Below are 25,575 nucleotides of genomic sequence, written 5' to 3' on the forward strand. Positions count from 1 at the left end.
GAGAGAAAAAGGAAAAGGTACAAGTTGCTATACTAGAACAAGAATACCTTTGGTTAACAATATGGAGTAGGGACCTTTTTTTGGCCTACAAAAGTAAAATCCTTGGCTGTACTGCTGCCATAACCAAGTTGCCTCTCATGGCAGGCGGACGGAATGAGGTTCGATACGACTAGACCAGCAACGAGGGTATCCATAAGTGAGCTCCTTTGAGCGGACCTGGTATGCTTGCCATGGCTACCAGCTCATATGCCACATATATTACTTAAAACACATGCAAAACATGATAACTAAATACACATTAGAAGATGACCTTACTTCAGAAAACAAATATCAGCAGATGACTTTCTTTGCAACTTGAATGCTAATTCCAACTTCTTGTTTTTGCAAGCACAAAACAAGATGTTCTACGCCTAGAATGCGACCATGATCAAAGAAATGAAATCAGAAGGTTTTTGAATAACAAAACAGTAATGGATAAGACGCTCCATCACAAAACTCATCATGTCAGAAGTCATAAGGGAAGCCTTCAAAGGACGGAGTTTCTAGCAATCATATATTGTCTCATCCTTAAATGAGGAAATTAAGAACACCGTTTAATTAACTATGTTACAACTTAAAAAAGTAATAACATCAAAGACAAGTCAATAGCACACAAAGACAAGGCACATTATCAGCGTTAGTTTGGTTATACCTCAATAAACTGAAGATTAATAGACTACGAGCTACTAAACAAAGTCTCAGAAACTGAAGATTTTGAGGAGCCATAACATTAAAAAATCACCTTATAACAGATAAACCACAACAGGGCACCAAGAATAGACTAAGGTCATGGTTGTACTGAGGACTAACAGCTGTAGCATGAATATGTGCTCCGAAGTTTGTCGAGGAAATTCTACAAGCCTTTTTTCTTCCATTTCAGGGAAAAAAGTAGCGGTATGATAAAATTGTTTTATATATGCAAGATATTTTATAGATAAAGACAAGGGCCAAGGGTGATGATTATAAACAATTAACATTGAAGGGGTACATGATTGAGTTTTTATAACATGAGAAGAAATAATTTTAGTTACAATTTGGTGGATTAAAACACTTATATACAGCAGATGCAGGTTGCTTGTAAGCAGGTATGCTACTTGTATCAACAAATCTGACTTCTCCAGGGGCAAAAGAAAGTTCTGTATGCCTGGAATTGAAAATCCATGTTAAAATAACCTTGAAATGTATGCTTTGTAATGGTTGACTGATAAATAGGGATCCATGACACAACAATAACAGTAGGCCAAGTTGATATAAACTACCTTCGCAGATCAAGTCCAATTAGACCAGCTTGGAGGATTGTCAAATTGTCAGAATCTGGCGAGACAATAACCACAGTATCACCTGAATACTGGGTCTCAAGAATAGACATGAGCTGTGTTACACGAACAAATACATCCGCAACACTCTCATTTGGGGTTCCATCATCAATAGGAGGTGGCTTTGTGTTTGGAGAAATACTGTCTGATGCATAAACCTGAGGTATATTTCTCACACAATTAAATGATGATTGTAGATGGCAACCCCACTTGGTAGAGTTTAACGAGATATTCAATATACACTATGATAGTTTAAAAGGTACATAATAAATAAATTACTTCTAAAACGGATTCCAAGCTCTTCCCTTCATAGGCTCCCAATCCACGAGCATCCAGAAAGCTATACTCTGGGACAATATAGCTACAACAATAAAAATTGACAATTATGGCAGAAAATTTTCCAAATTTTGGATATCAAAGCAAATATAATAAATCAATAGATTTGTAATATGCTTATATCATCCTGGATTGGCCTTTAAAATTAGACCAAAATTTCGAATTAGCAGGTTGGCCTTTCTATGGATGTTAACAAATTGTAGAAAACAGTTGACTCAAGTCAACCAAACATCATTTGACCAAATTTCTGGTTTTGAAATATTACAAGTTCTGTTATCTTCCTAGAAATGATCAACAACCAGATTTACTACTACAAGTAATGGTTTTATGCCCAACAACCAGTCTGGAAAAATAAAAAATGAAAACTGTTTTCTATTTCAACAAAATTCATATTTCTTTGTATACTTGAACCTATTAAAACAACTGGATACTAAAATGGCAGACCTTCGGCTAATCCCATTAACAGAAGCAATGATCTCAGCAGCCTGGTAAGCTCTCTGAGTAATAGAGGGCCATATCCAACAGTTCCTTGCACAAGCACCTCTAGTTTTCAACTCAAGAGCTGCTTTCAATGTCTGCTTCTTCCCTTTCTCTGATAACCCACTATCCACAGAAGTTTTGGCAACGGGATTCGTATTAATAATCCCCAAGCTCTCGAATTCAGACTCCCCAGCTCTCACCAGAAAATACCTTTTTTTTTCCAAAACACAACAAAAGGTCAAGTTTCTATTTTTACTAGAACAACCCACAAAATCCCACTTTCTTTTTCACCATTTTTTTCAGCAACCGAACAATAATTTAAGCAAAAGAAAGCTTATTGACTGAATTACCGGTTGGTGAGGCGAACGGGGGGCATCTGAAAGAGGCCACGAGCAGAAGCCACAGGGAGTGAAATGGGTTTGAAAGCAAAATCGGAGAAGTGGGTCGTAGAAAGAGTGAGTAGAGAAAGGAGGTTGCGGCGATTAATGGGTATGAATGAATTGCAGACATTGTTGGGTGTTATTGTTAATGGAGGCAAAGATGGGTTTGGAGGAGTAGCGGAGGAACAACAAGTGGCGAGCATTTTGGCGGGGGGCTAACAACACCTTCTTTGGTTTTTTTTCTTCACCGTTTTCTTACTCGGATTTCTTTGATTTTTATAACAGGTTCAGCGACGTGTCGTAGGCATAAACGGCAACAAAGACTCCATCAATATTGCAATGTGTTTCCAAGACTGATCGCGGAAGCGTGAGGAGGGGGAAGAATTAAATATCGAAATTTTTTTTGTTTTTTGAAATTATTTTAAACTTTTTATTTTTCCAAAAAGGCATAATGAAAATTTAGATTTCAAATAAAATTAATATAATTTTTATATATTTATCAATATTTTTGAAATTTTATCTAAATTTTTTAAAAAATATTTTTATTAAATTTTTAATAATTTGGTTAAAAAATTTATAATATTTATCAATATTTTAAAATTTTTTATATAAACTTTTGAAATTTAAAAAATATTTGTGCAGTTTTTTTATTTTTTTTATAAAAACATTCAAAAATATTATTGTTAATTAGTAAATTATTTTATCAAATTAATTTTAGTAATATTTTGTTTTTTACTTTTTAATTATTTTTTAAATATTTAATTATATAAATAAAACAGAGAAAACTATATTTAATAATTTTGATAGGTTCTATTTATTAATAATATATATATACTTGTTATATATTTGATATAAAATAGGTTCATTAGAATTCCATAATTACAAGTTAATAATTGATTATATGAAAATAAAAAATAATAACATAAAATTAATAACATGAAAATACAATATTATATAAAATTTTGATAGCATTTAAATTAATAATATTAAATAAATAAAAATAAAAAAAATGATAGAATATATTATATTAAATATTAAGGATAATTATATTTAATACAAAATTTTTATAAATGACATATTAATAATTATATGAAAATTTATTAAGGAAATACATCTTTTAATATTTTTTTTTTATATTTTACATTTTAAAATAAGAATGAAAAAAATATCAATAATTTTAAATTAATTAAGAATTTTATAAGTATTGAGATGATATTTATGAAATAAAATATAGTTATAATAATTGTTTTATCTTAATTAATAAATAATTTTATTAAATATATATTTATATATATTTGCATATTTTTATCAATATTAATTTATTTATTATCGTTACTCCTTACTATAAATTAAATTAATTAAAAAATATATATTCAATATTTTTACAATTTTTATAATAAATTTGTTAATTAATTAATTAATTAAACTAATAATAAAATTTCAATAAAAAATTTTTTTAAATAAATTTTTATTATTTTTTATGAATTTTTTTAAATATTCAATACTTTTCAATATTTTTATAACAAAATTTATATTTTAAACTTTTAATATTAACATTTAATATATTATGATTTTTAAATTATCGTTAGTAATTTTGAGATAATTAACCAATATGGAGAGGTTTGTGTGGTCATTTTCTTTTACAACTTTTTATTGTAATAATAAATGCCTTAAGTGCATTGAAATTGTTGAAAATTTCATTGATAATAGTTTAAGAACAAAAAATGTGTCATAAATTGAAATTTAGAGACTTTAAGTGTAAAAATAAATGTTTTAAAAACTAAAGTACAATTATATGGATGAAATGATTGACTGTTTTTAAATTTATTTTTATCTCACCTATCTCAAATCTGATCCAGTTTTTCTTCTTTTTTTTTTTTTTTAAATACTATTTATCAATAATTACGACTCCTCATCAATAATTATGACTCCTCACAATGTGTTTTATATTCTTGCTTATATAGAATTTCAATAGACTGTCATAAAAGAGTTTACTTTCATCTTATTGCTTATATGGAATTTCAATAAACTATCATAAAAAAGTTTATTTTTTTATTTAAATTTTTAATATTAAAAATCAAAACTAAATTAACTAAAATTGAATTAATTACTGCCATATCTGCATAGATTTAATTGTAATCATCGTTAATGGGTTCAAATGGCTTTACTCATTTCTTTATCGGAAAGTTTAGTTAGTCGATGTTATTATTGTTGTTTTTGCTTTATAGTATGATTTTTCATTATTAAATTTAATTATTATATACTCTGTAAGAAAAAAAAAAAAGTACTTAATTTTAATTGATTGGATAACATATAATTCTTACTTAATGCTGAAAACTTATTATAGATGTATCAAATCCTAAACATTATCATTTGTCAGACTAAAATTTTAATTTTAACTAATTAATTGGGATGATATCCTAAAAAACTTCAAAGTAAACACATTATTCTAAGTGGATATATAAACCCTTATCATATAAAATAGAGGCATTTATAACATTTGAATGGATGTATGTGAAAGCCAAGCATGAGCGGCTACTAAGTTCAAGGTAGCAGAGACATCGAGTAACCTAAACGCACGCCATACTAGTTGAGTGGGCATCAAGGGCCTCACTAAAGTCAAAAACGAAGCACTTTTCTATCACTTGGAAGCTCTCTTGGATTTAGCAAGACCTTTTTTATTATATTGTCCTTATTATATATATATATATATATATATATTGTCTCTCTCATTCTGTAATACAACCATGAAAAAAAAAAAAAAAAAAACTCTGCATTTTGTGCATGCTTAGCTATTTGATATGAAATGTGCTCTCAAGAATGACTCTTTTTGTTATCAAAATAATAATAATAATAATGTATGTCTTTATTTTCCACTTCATAGAAAAAGAAAAAAAAAAAATTCTGATTTCCACTTTCCCATATGAAACAAAGACACTGTGTTATGTGCTAAAACTGAAAAAGGAAACCCACTACCTCCTGACGAACTCTCTCTTTGCCATTTTATATTTTAAAAATCTAATAATACTACTTTACTTTGGTATATATGTTGAATTAAATTAATATTTGTGGACTTGGCATAATCAATTAATCAATTAATCACTTACAGGGCCTATTTATGTCATTAATGGGACTGATTTATTTTATTATTTTGTAGTAGGGCCCTTGGTCACACACTCTCTATAAGACTCCAGTTGGCCCATTGGACTGGAGTACCAACTCTCTTTATTAGCCCATTGACTTATCCATATTTTTCCTAGTATAATTATATTATCAAATTATTATTATTTTATGTGTGTCAAAATTAATGGATAAGTTTGACTTGCAGAGATTGTTTAAAGGGTCTAGGGCAAGCAGACATTAAGAATATACCATACAGTATTTGGAGATTAGGGTTTTTAGAAATCTTAGAGTGGTTTGAGAGTAGTGTGTCCGTAGGCACTACTTTACGTTGTTTCTATTTTGCAGGATTAAAGATCTAATTTATCAATGGCTGCGTTTGGAGGTTAGTAATTTATGATTTATGGAATTTATTATGTATATTTAGATCCATAAAATTTCTAACAATTGGTATCAGAGCACATGGTTAATATGCATAGTAAATTTCTTTATAGTTTATCGCAGTTAGCATGTGAATATTGATCTGTGTTTTTGTCATTATTATTAGTGTTCTAGATATATATATATATATATACGTTGCTTTACATTAATTCTTCTTTTCTTTTCTTTTCTTGAATTGTGTACATATGTAAATTTTGAGATTCAAGATTATGTATTTTATTAAACATATTCACGTAAATATATATATATATATATATATATATATATATATATACCCATGGTCGTTTTTTGTTTGTTCTAAAAAAATAATAATAATAATAAAAATTAAAATTAAAATTAAAATTAAAAAAAAAAAACTGGGTTTTCGGCCATTGAATTTCACATGCTAATTTTCTGGGTTTTGGACCAAATTGATTTGGGGAAAAAAGTTTTCCAAGAATACACGAAACAAACGGCACCAATTTTGCCTAAACTTTGCTGGAATTTCTTGTGTTTCCATGGGTGTTTGTTTGTGTTTTGGCCGAATATAAACCTTGCTTGGATGTTTATTTTGGGTTGATTTTGAATCAAATTTATTTGTGGGAAACGTTGCCCAAGGGAAGACGAAACTAACGCCGCCGGTATCGTCGGAAAAGGTGGCCGGAACGGTGAGATATGGCCGGGTAAGAATAGCGGGTCGCGTGACCCGTTTGGACTGGAACCGGGTCACCCGTGACCCGGTTGGGTGAAGAAGAAGAGAGAAACGACGTGTCGTTTTTTGGGCGACTGCTGACGTCAGCAGGCAAAAAAAAAAAACTTATTTTTTTTATTTTTTTTTATTGATTTATTTGTTGTTTATTTATTAATTAATTTAGTGATTCAATTGTTCAATTTATTTATTTATTGTTTGTTTATTTGTTTAATTATCACATTCCAATTTTATTAAATTAAATTAAATATTTGTGATTGGAAAATGGATTGTGTGAGCTTACCCAAAGAGGCTTTGTGCCTAGTTGGTATAGTAGTGTGGGATTTTAGGTACTCACCTGTCGTGAGACTTATTTTATCTGCATTATGTGTACCAATGTAATGTATATTAGCATAGTGGATAGGATGTTTTATATTTGCCTATTTCATGAAATTGCCAATATGTTATTTTTCTCCCACTTATTAACCAGGGTCTATACGGGTAATTAAGCTACCCTATCGGTAGTTCTAATTGCTTTGTATGACGCCTGGAATGGCAGTGGAAGTTAATTAAATGTCATGTATTGCAGGTTCTGAGTTGCCCTGTCGGTGATTCAGTTCAATGCATTTGATTGTGGTTATTTGGTTGACTGTCCCTGGCCCGCGTAAAGGTATCTTTAGTGCTACAAAGACCCTAAACGATATTTATGTTTGTGTTTTTGTGTTGAGGGGCTGGAAAATAGTAATTGAATTGTCTTAAATTTTTTAAATGTCTTTTTGTTTACTATTTTTATAGCTAGTAGTACCCCAAACCTTCTGCCCATGACTGCCATGATGAAATTGGATGGGACAAATTATCAGAAATGGAAGAAAACCTTAGTTATGAATTTGACTTTCATGAAATTGGATTTGGCTTTGGAGATAGATACACCAGAGATACCGACTGATGAGAGTACTGCAGTAGCTAAGAAACTTTATGAGGATTGGAAACACTCTAATAAGTGCTGTATGATGATGATGGAGAATTACATGGATGAGGCCATATATGCTAGTATTCCTAAAGTGGATACTGCAAAGGGACTTATTGAGGAGATAGGAAAGAAGTTTATCAAGTTTGATATGAATGAGAAGCATCATTATTTGGACCTATTGAATAATACCAAGTATGATGGTATTAAAGGAGTAAGGGACCATATTATGCTACTTTCCTCCTATTATAATAAGCTGAAGGACCTTAAGATGGACATTGGAGAGGAGTTCTTGACCTATTCTATAATGAGGAGTCTTCCATCACAGTTTGATAATATAAGGTCGAGTTTGAATACTAAGAAAGAAGGTTGTAGTTTGGAGGAATTGACTACTATCCTTGTCAAGGAAGAGGATGATATTAAATAAAGTAAGTCTAGGTCTATTGCTATGGTTTCACATCAGGTAGATAAGTCCAAGAAGTTTTTCCAAAAGAAGGGACAAGGATTCAAGTCAGGACAAGGTTTCAAGCCTGGGCAGGGTTTTAACCCCAATAGGAAGAAGTTTTCTGGTATGAAGCCTAAAGGGCCGAGGGATGGTGGTTTTCAGATTAGAGAAAGGAAAGAGTACTTCAATGGAAGGTGTGGATACTGCAATAAAGTTGGGCACAAGAAGATAGACTGTTGGACCTTAAAGGGAAAGCAAGAGAAGAAAGGTAATATTTTAATGATTGAGACCAATATTATCGATGTGCCTATGAATTCTTGGTGGTTAGATACTGGAGCTACAATTCATGTTACTAATTCATTGTAGGGGATGATAAGCCGAAGGGGCCCAACCAATCTTGAGCAGCATGTTTATATGGGAGATAACTCAAGAGTGAAGGTGGACATTGTGGGAACAACCAAGTTGAAGCTTGCCACTGGATATGCTCTGGAGTTGCAAGAAGTTTCTTATGTACCTTCAATAAGAAGGAACTTGTTATCTATTTCTGTTTTGGATAGTCAAGGTTATAGTTTTTTGTTTGGAAATAACAAAGTTGAATTATTTAAGAATGGTAAAGTTATTGGTTTTGGAACTTTATGTGGCAATTTATATAAGCTTGATTTATTTAATAATGGTCTCAATTTCTCTGTTAATTCTATTGTTGCTTCCAAACGCCTAAGAGTTAATGACAATTCCTCAATGTTATGGCATAAACGTTTGGGACATATTTCTAGGCATAGAATGGAAAGGTTAGTGAAGGATGGGATACTTCCTAATCTTGATTTCTCTGATCTGTTGACTTGTGTTGAATGTGTGAAAGGAAAGTTAACTGCCAAGGTAAGAAAGGATAAGTTAGCTAGGTGTGAAGATGTTTTGGAGTTAATCCACACTGACATATGTGGACCTTTTACACCAACTGCTTTGGGTGGTTATAGATATTTTATTACCTTCATTGACGATTACTCTCGTTATGGACATGTTGAGCTTATTCGTGAGAAGTCAGATTCTTTAGTTGCCTTTAAAGAGTTTAAGGTAAAAATGGAGCTTCAAAAGAATAAGAAAATAAAAGTTGTAAGGTCTGATAGAGGTGGTGAGTTTTATGGTAGATATGATGAGACTGGAAGGAACCCAGGGCCTTTTGCTATTTATTTGTGTGAGTGTGGCATTGATGGACAATATACGATGCCTGGTACACCTCAGCAAAATGGCATAGGTGAGAGAAGGAATAGAACTTTGTTAGATATGGTGCGGTCTATGTTGGCAAATTCTAGGTTGCCAAATTATTTATGGGGAGAGGCTTTAAGGACGGCGGCTTATATTTTGAATCAAGTTCCAAGTAAGTCCGTTCCTAAGACACCTTTTGAGTTGTGGTCAGGGAGAAAGCCTAATTTGCATCATTTTCGAATATGGGGTTGCAAAGCTGAAGTAAGGATTTATAATCCCCAAATTAAGAAGTTGGATCCTAAAACCATTAGTGGATATTTTGTTGGCTATTGTATAGGATCTAGGGGTTCAAGATTCTTTTGTCCTTCTCACACCACCAGGATTGTGGAATCAGACAGGGCCATTTATTTTGAAGATGATTTTGGGTTTGGTGATAGTAATGGTCCAAAGGAATCTCAATTTAGAGAAGAAAGCATTTTCATTCCCAGTATAGTTGTTCCTGATAGAGATATTGTTGATCCAGTAGTTGATGAACCAGTAGTTGGTCAGAATGAACTCATTGTTGAAGAGTAGGATATTCCAGCTATTGCAGATGCTGATGTACCTTTGAGGAGGTCACAAAGGACTAGGAGATCAGTTATTCCTGATGACTATGAGGTTTACTTGCAGGAGCATGAGTTTGACATAAGTGATGATTCAGATCCAGTCACTTATTAGGAAGCCATAAGCAGTTCAAATTCAAATTTTTGGTTGGATGCAATGGAAGATGAAATGAAATCCATGGCATCAAATGGAGTATGGGATTTGGTTGAGTTACCAGAGGGTAGCAAGCCTATTGGGTGCAAATGGGTCTTTAAGACTAAAAAGGACTCCAATGGTCAAGTGGAGAGGTATAAGGTTAGACTTGTAGCTAAAGGGTTTAGCCAGAAGGAATGAATTGATTATACAGAGACTTTCTCTCCTGTATCCACAAAGGATTCTTTTAGAATCATTATGGCGATTGTGGCGCATTATGACCTGGAGTTGCATCAGATGGATGTCAGAACTGCTTTTCTGAATGGTGATTTATGTGAGGATGTATATATGGTTCAACCAATTGGTTTCCAACAAACGGGGAATGGTAATTTGGTTTGTAAGCTTAAGAAATCTATTTATGGTCTTAAGTAAGCTTCAAGACAATGGTATCTTAAGTTTGATGAGGTTGTCATCCAAAATGGCTTTAAGGAGAATGTTGTTGATAGATGCATATATATGAAGGTCAGTGGGAGCAGTTTTATATTTCTGGTGTTGTATGTTGATGACATACTTTTGGCTACTAATGACACTGACCTATTAGCTGAGACAAAGCAGATGTTGTGCAACCATTTTGATATGAAAGACCTTGGTGAGGCTTCTTTTGTTTTGGGCATCAAGATTGTTCGAGATAGGACTAATTATGTAGTGCAATTGTCTCAGAGAGCTTATATTGATAGAATTCTTAAGAGATTTGATATGCATAATTGTTCTCCTAGAAGTGTACCGGTTACGAAAGGTGAAACGTTTTCTAAGGATCAGTGTCCCAAGAATGATAGAGAAAGGATGGCAATGAAGAATGTTCGCTATTCTTCAGCAGTAGGTAGTTTGATGTATGCTCAAGTTTGTACACGGCCTGATATAGCCTTTGCTGTGGGTGTGCTTGGTAGATTTATGAGCAATCCTGGTCCTATTCATTACCAAGCAGTTAAGAAGGTCTTTAGGTATCTTCAGGGTACTAAAGATCATATGTTGACATATCGTCGCACCAACTCTCTTGAAATAGTGGGTTATAGTGATGCAGACTATAAAGGTTGTGTGGATGATAAGAAATCTACCACTGGTTATATATTTATCATGGCAGGAGGTGCTGTGTCTTGGCGGAGTGCCAAGCAATCAGTGACAGCATCCTCGACTATGGTGGCTACGGAATTTTATCCGTGATTTAGGAGTAGTTGACTCCATTGAGAGGCCTATTATGATGTATTGTGATAATACTGCAGCAGTGTCTTTCTCCAATAATTTAAAAGGTACTCCTGGTGCGAAGTACATTGATGTGAAATATTTTGTGGTAAAGGAGAAAGTTGAAGAAGGCCTCATTACTGTTGTTCATACGCCGACTTTTAGCATGGTGACAGATCCACTGACCAAGGTTTTACCGGTAGACATATTTGAGGAGCATGTGTCCCCTATGAGATTATTAGGCAGTTGAGACTGCTGTGGGTCAGTGGGAGTTTGTTATGTTTTCTGTAGTAATATCCATGTTAAGTATTATTTATTTCTTTGAATATTTTAATACATTGATGTATGTGGATCATTATTTATTTATGAGATGATTTATTACACATATTATTGCTCCTTATGTTTACAGGCCTGTTGAGACTATTAGTCTATGTATATGTGTATGTTGATCCACAGGTGCCATGGTGAATTCCTACTACCTAGTTTGGGTATATTGTTGTATCCTGTCGATACGCAATGTGCTTGAATGAAATGGTTTTATGTGTTGGGGGATTGCACATGATTAGGTAAATCTCTACTACCTAGACTGAGTTTATGGCATGCAAAGTGCTTAGTTGAAATGGTATCATGTTTTGGGAGATTTACTGAGAGAATTTCTACTGACTAGTCTAGTATATTGTTGTGCCCTGTCGGTATACTATATATTTGGATGAAATGGCATTATGGTTCGGGAGATTCTATAGTAAGTGAGTTTGGATTTTATATGATGATGATTATGCAGTCCAAGTGGGAGAATGTTGAATTAAATTAATATTTGTGGACTTGGCATAATTAATTAATCACTTACAGGGCCTATTTATGCCATTAATGGGACTGGCTTATTTTATTATTTTGTAATAGGACCCTTGGTCACACACTCTCTATAAGACTCCAGTTGGCCCATTGGACTGGAAGACCAACTCTCTTTATAAGCTCATTGACTTATCCATATTTTTCCTAGTATAATTATATTATCAAATTATTATTATTTTATGTGTGTCAAAATTAATGAATAAGTTTAACTTGCAGAGACTATTTAAAGGGTCTAGGGCAAGCAGCATTAAGAATATACCATACAGTATTTGGAGATTAGGATTTTCAGAAATCTGAGAGTGGTTTGAGAATAGTGTGTCCATAGGCACTACTTTACGTTGTTTCTATTTTGCAGGATTAAATATCTAATTTATCAATGGCTGCGTTTGGAGGTTAGTAATTTATGATTTATGGAATTTATTATGTATATTTAGATCCATAAAATTTCTAACAATATAATCCAATAACGGTTAAATCAAGTGCCTAAACGCACGCCTTACTAGTTGAGTGGGCATCAAGGTAGCAGAGACATCGAGTAACCTAAACGCACGCCTTACTAGTTGAGTGGGCATCAAGTGCCTCACTAAAGTCAAAAACGAAGCACTTTTCTATCACTTGGAAGCTCTCTTGGATTTAGCAAGACCTTTTTTATTATATTGTCCTTATTTTATATATATATATATATTGTCTCTCTCATTCTGTAATACAACCATGAAAAAAAAAAAAAAAACTCTGCATTTTGTGCATGCTTAGCTATTTGATATGAAATGTGCTCTCAAGAATGACTTTTTTTGTTATCAAAATAATAATAATAATAATGTATGCCTCTATTTTCCACTTCATAGAAAAAGAAAAAAAAATTTCTGATTTCCACTTTCCCATCTAAAACAAAGACACTGTGTTATGTGCTAAAACTGAAAAAGGAAACGCACTACCTCCAGACGAACTCTCTCTTTGCCATTTTATATTTTAAAAATCTAATAATACTACTTTACTTTGGTATATAATCCAATAACGGTTAAATCAAGTGCCTAAACGCACGCCTTACTAGTTGAGTGGGCATCAAGGTAGCAGAGACATCGAGTAACCTAAACGCACGCCTTACCAGTTGAGTGGGTATCAAGTGCCTCATTAAAGTAAAAAACGAAGCACTTTTCTATCACTTGGAAGCTTTCTTGGATTTAGCAAGACCTTTTTTATTATATTGTCGTTATTATATATATATATATATATATATATTGTCTCTCTCATTCTGTAATACAACCATGAAAAAAAAAAAAAAGCTCTGCATTTTGTGCATGCTTAGCTATTTGATATGAAATGTGCTCTCAAGAATGACTTTTTTTGTTATCAAAATAATAATAATAATAATGTATGCCTCTATTTTCCACTTCATAGAAAAAGAAAAAAAAAATTCTGATTTCCACTTTCCCATCTGAAACAAAGATACTGTGTTATGTGCTAAAATTGAAAAAGGAAACCCACTACCTCTTGACGAACTCTCTCTTTGCCATTTTATATTTTAAAAATCTAATAATACTACTTTACTTTGGTATATATGTTGAATTAAATTAATATTTGTGGACTTTGCATAATCAATTAATCACTTACAGGGCCTATTTATGCCATTAATGGGACTGGCTTATTTTATTATTTTGTAGTAGGGCCCTTGGTCACACACTCTCTATAAGACTCCAGTTGGCCCATTGGACTGGAGGACCAACTCTCTTTATAAGCCCATTGACTTATCCATATTTTTCCTAATATAATTATATTATCAAATTATTATTATTTTATGTGTGTCAAAATTAATGGATAAGTTTGACTTGCAGTGTCAGGACCCGTCCAGAATTCCTCCTCCGGAACCCTAGACAAGCCCTGATCCTAGGGAAATACCACCGAACCTTCCAACGGAAAATCCGGCAGCACCTCCCCTAAAGGATTTACTTACCACAAATTACCTGCACTGAAAACACACTTCAAAAAAAAATTCATCCCCTTATTCCTCCCACAAACTACAAATTGTTCCACAAATTTCAGCACTTCAAAAGAAAACAACAGCAACAACCCATTGCATAAATAACAACTACACGTCCAATACAGTATACAGAGCATTATACAACAAATGTGGAATTTATAAAATGACAGATAAAGAAGCAATACAAGTTCGAGAGGAAAAAGGGAAGAAAAACTTCTTGAACCTTCGGCAACGAACTGAGACGTTGGGCTCGCCCCGGACAATCAACGTCTCCAACCTGGACCTAGGGGAACGGAATTTAAGAGTATGAGATGCTAATCATCTCAGTGAGTGACCCTATCTACTATACAATATAATACCACAGTAATACAGTAGATAGATAATAATTAATTGGAAAATAATAATTTCTCTCAAAACCCTTACAATTCTCTCAGTTGGAAACGTTCCCCTTTTAAAACATTTTCACAAAACCCGATTTACATACCTCCCGAAAACCAAGGAACCAAATGAATTAATAAACAACAAATAAACAGACAAATACCCCAAATATAAATATAAATAAACTATAATAAATTATAGTAAATAATTTCTGAACACCTTTGGGGTTTAAAACATTATTTGCAATTTACACCGACGCACCACACCATATACCGGTGATGCCCTCCGATACCCAGCGTCCTGAGCACCGACTGGCGGGGGGTTAAAGAGAGAAACCTGCAACGGTCACTTCGGCGTCCCGACAGTACCGCTGCTAAAACCATCAACCCGGCCAAAGAGGGGGGCGGCTGTGCACAACAATAACCTTGCCTGCCCACGGTCCAATGGCAACTCACGGGTGAAGTAACAACCGCACGCTAAACCACATAATAACTGCGTGCTACCACGTGTCCATACACCATACACCAGAACACCAATACTGTATGAGTGCGTCTAAAAATAAACATTAATAACCAACCGTACCGTTTTCCAAAATTACCGTGGGAAGTATACCAAATTTTCACAAAACACCATCCCACATATTTTATTTAATAACCCGGTACGAAACATTGATAACCAACAAACCACAATTTTCTCGAAGTACGAGATGCAACCATAAAAATACCGCGGGCATAATTTATAAATTTAACCAAATATTTTCGTAAATATTTAACCCAATTATGCCCGAAAAATTAATACTGAAAACCACGTACAAATACTACCGAAATACATCTTGCTCATGCATAATAAATTAAACCACAATAAAATAATAATCGGGAATTTCTAATGACCCCAAAATTTCATTTAGCACCAATGGGTAAATATATATATAAAATAATATTTTTTCCGATTATATTTAAAATACACCACATGAGCACAAATTACAGATATCAAATTAATACCACATAAATACAATTAATTATCCCAAAAATATTTTTAAAGGTGGGTCACTCACCTGGAGCACGCAATAATCCTAAGATCCACCATGGGATCAATTCCACGACTCACCGGTGCTCCTAGAACAAAATTCACAGACAGTCAAATAAATTAATATTTTATTCGGGTAAATAATACCCTGTACCCGGGGGGTCAAACACAAACTTTAACCAAAATAGGCGAATGATATACCGAATCAAAGCTTGTGGGACGAGGATCACAAATCCGGTCTCCATCGACCCCAATTCCGCCGAAGGTGGCCGGAATTTGGTCGGGAAGCTTCGGCTGGTTTTGATCTTGAGGGATCTTTCAAACGGTGGGAATTTTGGGCAAACTAACCCCGGAAATGGACTCAGAGGGGTCGAAAATAGTGGGATAAAGATATGGGACGGGCTGGGTTGGTCGGAAACGGTGAGAATCGCCGGAAAAATTTCTCCTCACCGCCGCGACTTCGCCGGCCCGATCTGGGCGCGTCCGGCGGCGGCTGGCCGGGAAACTTGGTGGCCGAGGTCGTGAGGTCGCGAGCTTGGACGGTGGCCGGCGCGTGTAGCATTCTGGGGATTGAAATCCGGCGAAACGCCGGTCAAACAGGGAGAGGAAGAGAGTCAAAGGAGAGAGAAAGGGAGAAAAAATTTTCTGCATATTTTGTCTTTGGGGCTCAGGGAAGAAGAAGGAAAAAGAAAAAAAGAAAAAGAAAAGAAAAGGAAAAAGGAAAAATAAAAATAATTAAATAAAAAATATTATTATTTAAAATAATAATTAAAATAACTTGATTTTTACACCTGGTTGACATGTGGCTTCTCAACATGGTGACACATGGTCACCTTCATTAAGTCACACGTGGCACATCGTTATACGTGTAAAAAAATAATATTAAAATAATACAGTATTTGAAAAACTTTACAGGTCGATAACTTTCAAACCACATGTCCAAATCGGACGTGCCGCTAGTCTACGGACTCGTATCGACGAGCACTTCACAACCATGCATGAGTCAAAGCTCAACCTTGCATGAATAAAAAGTCAACTCCGGCACCCCTTGGACAGTTTGGACCGCAACTTGTTTTGCCCAAAACTTTCAAACCGTAGCTCCGTTTTCAACGTGCTATCAGTCTACGAACTCGTACCAACGTGTACTTCGTAACGGTACCTCAGTCAACCTAGAATTCCAACCAGATCAAAAAGTCAACTTTTGACCCCCTTGGTCAACGGCCAACAGTCAACCTCGGTCAACGTGCAAAAATTCCGACATGGTTCGGGACGGGGTGTTACATGCAGAGACTATTTAAAGGGTCTAGGGCAAGCAGACATTAAGAATATACCATACAGTATTTGGAGATTAAGGTTTTCAGAAATCTGAGAGTGGTTTGAGAATAGTGTGTCCATAGGCACTACTTTATGTTGTTTCTATTTTGCAGGATTAAAGATCTAATTTATCAATGGCTGCATTTGGAGGTTAATAATTTATGATTTATGAAATTTATTATGTATATTTAGATTCATAAAATTTCTAACAATATAATCTAATAACGGTTAAATCAAGTGCCTAAACGCACGCCTTACTAGTTGAGTGGGCATCAAGGTAGCAGAGACATCGAGTAACCTAAACGCACGCCTTACTAGTTGAGTGGGCATCAAGTGCCTCACTAAAGTTGTCTCGAGTAACCTAAACGCACGCCTTACTAGTTGAGTGGGCATCAAGTGCCTCACTAAAGTCAAAAACGAAGCACTTTTCTATCACTTGGAAGCTATCTTGGATTTAGCAAGACCTTTTTTATTATATTGTCCTTATTATATATATATATATATATATATATTGTCTCTCTCATTCTGTAATACAACCATGAAAAAAAAAAAAAAAAACTCTGCATTTTGTGCATGCTTAGCTATTTGATATGAAATGTGCTCTCAAGAATGGCTTTTTTTGTTATCAAAATAATAATAATAATAATGTATGCCTCTATTTTCCACTTCATAGAAAAAGAAAAAAAAAATTCTGATTTCCACTTTCCCATCTGAAACAAAGACACTGTGTTATGTGCTAAAACTGAAAAAGGAAACCCACTACCTCCTGACGAACTCTCTCTTTGCCATTTTATATTTTAAAAATCTAATAATACTACTTTATTTTGGTATATATGTTGAATTAAATTAATATTTGTGGACTTGGCATAATCAATTAATCATTTACAGGGCCTATTTATGCCATTAATGGGACTGACTTATTTTATTATTTTGTAGTAGGATCCTTGGTCACACACTCTCTATAAGACTCCAGTTGGCCCATTAGACTGGAGGACCAACTCTCTTTATAAGCCCATTGACTTATCCATATTTTTCCTAGTATAATTATATTATCAAATTATTATTATTTTATTAGTGTCAAAATTAATGGATAAGTTTGACTTGCAAGGCTATTTAAAGGGTCTAGGGCAAGCAGACATTAAGAATATACCATACAGTATTTGGAGATTAGGGTTTTCAGAAATCTGAGAGTGGTTTGAGAGTAGTGTGTCCATAGGCACTATTTTACGTTGTTTCTATTTTGCAGGATTAAAGATCTAATTTATCAATTGCTGCGTTTGAAGGTTAATAATTTATGATTTATGTAATTTATTATTTATATTTAGATACATAAAATTTCTAACAATATAATCCAATAACGGTTAAATCAAGTGCCTAAACGCACGCCTTACTTAGTTGAGTGGGCATTAAGGGGCATTAAGGTAGCAGAGACATTGTGTAACCTAAACGCACGCCTTACTAGTTGAGTGGGCATTAAGTTTTAAAGTCAAATATAGTATAACCAAATTGTATTTATTTATTTGTTAACACCCAAAATTTTATCACGGTCTTCTATAAAAAGCTTCCTATTTAAAATCTCACTTATTTTATAATTTTAATATTTCAACTTGAACACCAAATTCTAACCACTCTAATAATATTCAATTCTGATTCGTTATTGTGATTGATTTTACAAATCCAGGTTTCCACTCCGTACAAAAAGATATATTTTTTTTAAAAAAATCAAATAAAAAAAGTGATTTATAATCAACTATCCAAGACATATGCACTTTTTGTAAAGCTAAAAAAAATATAAAGTGAATAAATAAAATGTAAGGTTAAAGAAAAGAATACTCGAGGTGACAATTCATAAAAGGAGCTAATTTTCTCACCATCTTCCAACAAGTCCCTTCTTTTATTTTTTGGCTCTCTGTTTTTACTTTCACCAGCTCACAGAAACATGAACGTTCATTTCCTGCTTTTCTTCTACTTCGTCTTCTTCATTATCTCGTCTCTCAATGTAAAAAAGATTAATTAACCAGACACTTTCCATGTCTTCTTCTTCATCAAATGCTTTTTTTTTTCTTTTTTTTTTTCATGATTTAACACTGTTTGTTTTCTTCTTTTTCAGGTTTCACCAGCCAGAGACATTGATCGTGGGCCTCAGACCAACCCATTCTCGCCCAAAGCCTGCGCTATTCGCTACTGGAACAGGCACATTTCGGATCCCCGACCCGAACCACCCGGTTTCCTTATCTCCAAAGCTTCTCCTCTCAACGCAATCGATTCAACTTTCTTCGCTAACCTTACATTTCACAACTCGCTTTCTTCATATATCCATTCCTTCTGTTCATTAGCCAATCTCTTCTGCTCTTTCGATGACCATGAGTCCGCCGAAAAACCGCATAGTGGCAGCGCAGGTGGTGGTGGCAGAGACTCTAATTTCGCCGTCTATTCCAACAAGAACTTCGCCGAGTATGGAAGTTCCCGACGTGGCGGTGCCGACTCGTTCAAGAACTATTCCGATGGGTTGAACGTGCCCAACGACTCCTTCAAGAACTACAGCCGCAGCTCAACGTCCCACGCCGAGCAATTCACCAACTACGCAACCAATTCCAACGTAGCCACCGCCGATTTCGCCGCTTACGGATCCCAATCCACCGGTGGTTCCGGCGAGTTCAGCAACTACTACCGGCGAGTCAATGTTCCGAATCTCCAGTTCACTTCCTACGATTCCGACGCTAAAGGTCACAGATTGAATTTCGCGACCTATAACAACGATAGCAATACGGGTCCCGAAACGTTCATTAGCTACGGAAAGAACGGCAATGGCGATCCGAGCGAGTTCATCGGCTATGCCGAGAAGGCCAACATAGTCAGGTCGTTCTTCACCGGCTACGGAGAGTCCGGAAATCGAGCGCACGATTCGTTTAAGGGATACGGGTTGTCGGGTAACGTCCCGTATAGCAATTTCAAAGGCTACGGGCTTGGCGGGAATTCAGGGATCGATAGCTTCTCGAATTATCGGAACGGAGCGAACGTCGGCGACGATTCGTTTCATTCCTACGCGAGGAATTCGAATTCTGGGAAAGTGAGTTTCGTGAACTACGGGAAATCGATCAACCGCGGGAGCGATTCGTTCCAAGAGTACGGGAAAGGGTCGGTGGGTCGGACCACAGTCGGGTTCCAATCCTACAGTTTGGGTCGCACATTCGAAGACTATAACAAAAAGGGTCTCACATTCTCAGAATACAACAATTTCAGTACTCAAGCGGCAGTGAAAGAGAGTGGTAGATTCGTGAATAAACGAGTGGAACCGGGCAAATTCTTCAGAGAGTCTGAATTGAAGCAAGGAAATGTGATGGTCATGCCGGACATTAGAGACAGAATGCCCAAAAGGTCGTTTTTGCCCCGAACTATCCTGTCGAAATTACCGTTTTCGACATCGAAGATTTCGGAGCTTAACGAAATCTTCGACGCGCGAGAAAACTCGGCCATGCAGCGCGTGATAACCAACGCGCTGACCGAGTGTGAGAGAAGCCCGAGCCGTGGAGAGACGAAACGATGCGTTGGTTCGCTCGAAGATATGGTCGATTTCGCCGTCACGGTCTTGGGCCGTAATGTGGTGGTACGAACCACAGCGAACGTAAACGGGTCAAAGCGAAACGTGTTGATCGGAAAAGTCAATGGAGTCAACGGTGGAAACGTTACGAAATCGGTTTCGTGTCATCAAAGTCTGTACCCGTACTTATTGTATTATTGCCACTCGGTGCCGAGAGTTAGAGTCTATGAGGCCGACATTCATGATGCAATGAGCAACATGAAGATCAATCACGGTGTAGCCATCTGTCATCTTGACACGTCATCGTGGAGCCCATTGCACGGTGCTTTCGTGGCATTGGGATCCAGTCCGGGACAAATCGAAGTCTGCCATTGGATATTTGAAAACGACATGTCGTGGACAACGACTGATTAATGATGAAGATAGAAATTGGTTTTTTGCAGCTTAAGTTGAGAGAGAGAGAGAGAGAGAGAGAGAGAGAGAGAGATATAAAAAAAATTTAAAAAAATAATAAAAAAAGAAAGAAAAAAGGCTGCGTCGGTTTGCTTTTGCATAATGTTTTCTTCCTTTTTCCCTAAGGGAGCTCCTTTGAGCGGACCTGGTATGCTTGCCATGGCTACCAGCTCATATGCCACATATATTACTTAAAACACATGCAAAACATGATAACTAAATGCATATTAGAAGATGACCTTACTTCAGAAAACAAATATCAGCATATGACTTTCTTTGCAACTTGAATGCTAATTCCAACTTCTTGTTTTTGCAAGCACAAAACAAGATGTTCTACGCCTAGAATGTGACCATGATCAAAGAAATGAAATCAGAAGGTTTTTGAATAACAAAACGGTAATGGATAAGACGCTCCATCACAAAACTCGTCGTGTCAGAAGTCATAAGGGAAGCCTTCAAAGGACGGAGTTTCTAGCAATCATATATTGTCTGCATCTTTAAATGAAGAAATTAAGAACACCATTTAATTAACTATGTTACAACTTAAACAAGTAATAACATCAAAGACAAGTCAATAGCACACAAAGACAAGGCACATTATCAGCGTTAGTTTGGTTATACCTCAGTAAACTGAAGAGTAATAGACTACGAGCTACTAAACAAAGTCTCAGAAACTGAAGATTTTGAGGAGCCATAACATTAAAAATCACCTTATAACAGATAAACCACAACAGAGCACCAAGAATAGACTAAGGTCATGGTTGTACTGAGGACTAACAGCTGTAGCATGAATATGTGCTCCGAAGTTTGTCGAGGAAATTCTACAAGCCTTTTTTCTTCCATTTCAGGGAAAAAAGTAGCGGTATGATAAAATTGTTTTATATATGCAAGATATTTTATAGATAAAGACAAGGGCCAAGGGTGATGATTATAAACAATTAACATTGAAGGGGTACATGATTGAGTTTTTATAACATGAGAAGAAATAATTTTAGTTACAATTTGGTGGATTAAAACACTTATATACAGCAGATGCAGGTTGCTTGTAAGCAGGTATGCTACTTGTATCAACAAATCTGACTTCTCCAGGGGCAAAAGAAAGTTCTGTATGCCTGGAATTGAAAATCCATGTTAAAATAACCTTGAAATGTATGCTTTGTAATGGTTGACTGATAAATAGGGATCCATGACACAACAATAACAGTAGGCCAAGTTGATATAAACTACCTTCGCAGATCAAGTCCAATTAGACCAGCTTGGAGGATTGTCAAATTGTCAGAATCTGGCGAGACAATAACCACAGTATCACCTGAATACTGGGTCTCAAGAATAGACATGAGCTGTGTTACACGAACAAATACATCCGCAACACCCTCATTTGGGGTTCCATCATCAATAGGAGGTGGCTTTGTGTTTGGAGAAATACTGTCTGATGCATAAACCTGAGGTATATTTCTCACACAATTAAATGATGATTGTAGATGGCAACCCCACTTGGTAGAGTTTAACGAGATATTCAATATACACTATGATAGTTTAAAAGGTACATAATAAATAAATTACTTCTAAAACGGATTCCAAGCTCTTCCCTTCATAGGCTCCCAATCCACGAGCATCCAGAAAGCTATACTCTGGGACAATATAGCTACAACAATAAAAATTGACAATTATGGCAGAAAATTTTCCAAATTTTGGATATCAAAGCAAATATAATAAATCAATAGATTTGTAATATGCTTATATCATCCTGGATTGGCCTTTAAAATTAGACCAAAATTTCGAATTAGCAGGTTGGCCTTTCTATGGATGTTAACAAATTGTAGAAAACAGTTGACTCAAGTCAACCAAACATCATTTGACCAAATTTCTGGTTTTGAAATATTACAAGTTCTGTTATCTTCCTAGAAATGATCAACAACCAGATTTACTACTACAAGTAATGGTTTTATGCCCAACAACCAGTCTGGAAAAAAAAAAAATGAAAACTGTTTTCTATTTCAACAAAATTCATATTTCTTTGTATACTTGAACCTATTAAAACAACTGGATACTAAAATGGCAGACCTTCGGCTAATCCCATTAACAGAAGCAATGATCTCAGCAGCCTGGTAAGCTCTCTGAGTAATAGAGGGCCATATCCAACAGTTCCTTGCACAAGCACCTCTAGTTTTCAACTCAAGAGCTGCTTTCAATGTCTGCTTCTTCCCTTTCTCTGATAACCCACTATCCACAGAAGTTTTGGCAACGGGATTCGTATTAATAATCCCCAAGCTCTCGAATTCAGACTCCCCAGCTCTCACCAGAAAATACCTTTTTTTTTCCAAAACACAACAAAAGGTCAAGTTTCTATTTTTACTAGAACAACCCACAAAATCCCACTTTCTTTTTCACCATTTTTTTCAGCAACCGAACAATAATTTAAGCAAAAGAAAGCTTATTGACTGAATTACCGGTTGGTGAGGCGAACGGGGGGCATCTGAAAGAGGCCACGAGCAGAAGCCACAGGGAGTGAAATGGGTTTGAAAGCAAAATCGGAGAAGTGGGTCGTAGAAAGAGTGAGTAGAGAAAGGAGGTTGCGGCGATTAATGGGTATGAATGAATTGCAGACATTGTTGGGTGTTATTGTTAATGGAGGCAAAGATGGGTTTGGAGGAGTAGCGGAGGAACAACAAGTGGCGAGCATTTTGGCGGGGGGCTAACAACACCTTCTTTGGTTTTTTTTCTTCACCGTTTTCTTACTCGGATTTCTTTGATTTTTATAACAGGTTCAGCGACGTGTCGTAGGCATAAACGGCAACAACGACTCCATCAATATTGCAATGTGTTTCCAAGACTGATCGCGGAAGCGTGAGGAGGGGGAAGAATTAAATATCGAAATTTTTTTTGTTTTTTGAAATTATTTTAAACTTTTTATTTTTCCAAAAAGGCATAATGAAAATTTAGATTTCAAATAAAATTAATATAATTTTTATATATTTATCAATATTTTGAAATTTTATCTAAATTTTTTTTAAAAATATTTTTATTAAATTTTTAATAATTTGGTTAAAAAATTTATAATATTTATCAATATTTCAAAAAATTTTATATAAACTTTTAAAATTTCAAAAATATTTGTGCAGTTTTTTTTTTAAATATTCAAAAATATCATTATTAATTAGTAAATTATTTTATAAAATTAACTTTAGTAATAATTTTTTTTTTACTTTTTTATTATTTTTTAAATATTTAATTATATAAATAAAACAGAAAAAACCATATTTAATAAGTTTGATAGGTTCTATTTATTAATAATATATATATATACTTACTATACATTTTATATAAAATAAATTCATTAGAATTCTATAATTATAAATTAATAATTGATTATATAAAAATAAAAATTAATAATATAAAATTAATAACATGAAAATATAATATTATATAAAATTTTGATAGCATTTAAATTAATAATATTAAATAAATAAAAATAAAAAAATAATAGAATATATTATATTAAATATTAAGAATAATTATATTTAATACAAAATTTTTATAGATGACATATTAATAATTATATGAAAATTTATTAAGGAAATATATCTTTTAATAATTATTTTTTACATTTTATATTTCAAAATAAAAACGAAAAAAATATCAATAATTTTAAATTAATTAAGAATTTTATGAGTATTGAGATTATATTTATGAAATAAAATGTAGTTATAATAATTTTTTTATCTTAATTAATAAACAATTTTATTAAATATATATTTATATATATTTGCATATTTTTATTAATAATAATTTATTTATTATTATTACCGCTTACTATAAATTAAATTAATTAAAAAATATATATTCAATATTTTTACAGTTTTTATAATAAATTTGTTAATTAGTTAATTAATTAAACTAATAATAAAATTTCAACAAAATTTTTTTTAAATACGTTTTTATTATTTTTTATGAATTTTTTAAATATTCAATACTTTTCAATATTTTTATAACAAAATTTATATTTTAAACTTTCAATATTAACATTTAACATATTATAATTTTTAAATTATTGTTAGTAATTTTAAGATAATTGACCAATATGGAGAGGTTTTGTGTAGTCATCTTCTTTTACAACTTTTTATTGTAATAATAAATGCCTTAAGTGCATTGAAATTGTTGAAAATTTCATTGATAATAGTTTAAGAACAAAATATGTGTCATAAATTGAAATTTAGAGACTCAAGTGTAAAAAGAAATATTTTAAAAACTAAAGTACAATTATATGGATGAAATGATTGACTGTTTTTAAATTTATTTTTATCTCACCTATCTCAAATCTGATCCAGTTTTTCTTCTTTTCTTTTTCTTTAAAAAAAAAAAATACTATTTATCAATAATTATGACTCCTCATCAATAATTATGACTTCTCGCAATGTGTTTTATATTCTTACATATATAGAATTTCAATAGACTGTCATAAAAGAGTTTACTTTCATCTTATTGCTAATATGGAATTTCAATAAACTATCATAAAAAAGTTTATTTTTTTATTTAAATTTTTAATATTAAAAATAAAAAATAAATTAACTAAAATTGAATTAATTACTGCCATATCTCCATAGATTTAATTGTAATCATCGTTAATGGGTTCAAATGGCTTTACTCATTTCTTTATCGGAAAGT

The 25,575-nt window shown here is 33.7% G+C and overlaps 3 protein-coding genes across 3 annotated transcripts; 1 reads left to right on the plus strand and 2 right to left on the minus strand.

Annotated features, from left to right (window-relative positions):
• Positions 1-993: 993 nt before the first annotated feature.
• LOC107408993 (uncharacterized) lies at positions 994-2,819 on the minus strand. Its single transcript, XM_060814424.1, has 5 exons — positions 2,522-2,819; positions 2,136-2,381; positions 1,635-1,716; positions 1,299-1,513; positions 994-1,183 (listed from the first exon to the last, which is right to left on the minus strand). The coding sequence occupies exons 1-5, from the start codon at positions 2,752-2,754 to the stop codon at positions 1,063-1,065; spliced, it is 897 nt and encodes a 298-aa protein (XP_060670407.1). The 5' UTR covers positions 2,755-2,819; the 3' UTR covers positions 994-1,062.
• A 15,888-nt stretch (positions 2,820-18,707) lies between these two features.
• LOC132799168 (polygalacturonase 1 beta-like protein 3) lies at positions 18,708-20,930 on the plus strand. Its single transcript, XM_016027093.4, has 2 exons — positions 18,708-18,915; positions 19,027-20,930. Exons 1-2 carry the CDS (start codon positions 18,856-18,858, stop codon positions 20,869-20,871), a joined length of 1,905 nt encoding a protein of 634 aa, XP_015882579.3. The 5' UTR covers positions 18,708-18,855; the 3' UTR covers positions 20,872-20,930.
• Positions 20,931-21,832: 902 nt separating this feature from the next.
• Positions 21,833-23,661, minus strand: LOC132799144 (uncharacterized). The gene is made up of 5 exons (XM_016016571.4): positions 23,361-23,661; positions 22,975-23,220; positions 22,474-22,555; positions 22,138-22,352; positions 21,833-22,022 (listed from the first exon to the last, which is right to left on the minus strand). The coding sequence occupies exons 1-5, from the start codon at positions 23,591-23,593 to the stop codon at positions 21,902-21,904; spliced, it is 897 nt and encodes a 298-aa protein (XP_015872057.3). The 5' UTR covers positions 23,594-23,661; the 3' UTR covers positions 21,833-21,901.
• Between the last annotated feature and the right edge of the window lie 1,914 nt (positions 23,662-25,575).

The sequence above is a fragment of the Ziziphus jujuba genome, chromosome 2 (genome assembly GCF_031755915.1).
Source record: "Ziziphus jujuba cultivar Dongzao chromosome 2, ASM3175591v1".
In the NCBI taxonomy this organism is placed as follows: Eukaryota; Viridiplantae; Streptophyta; class Magnoliopsida; order Rosales; family Rhamnaceae; genus Ziziphus; species Ziziphus jujuba.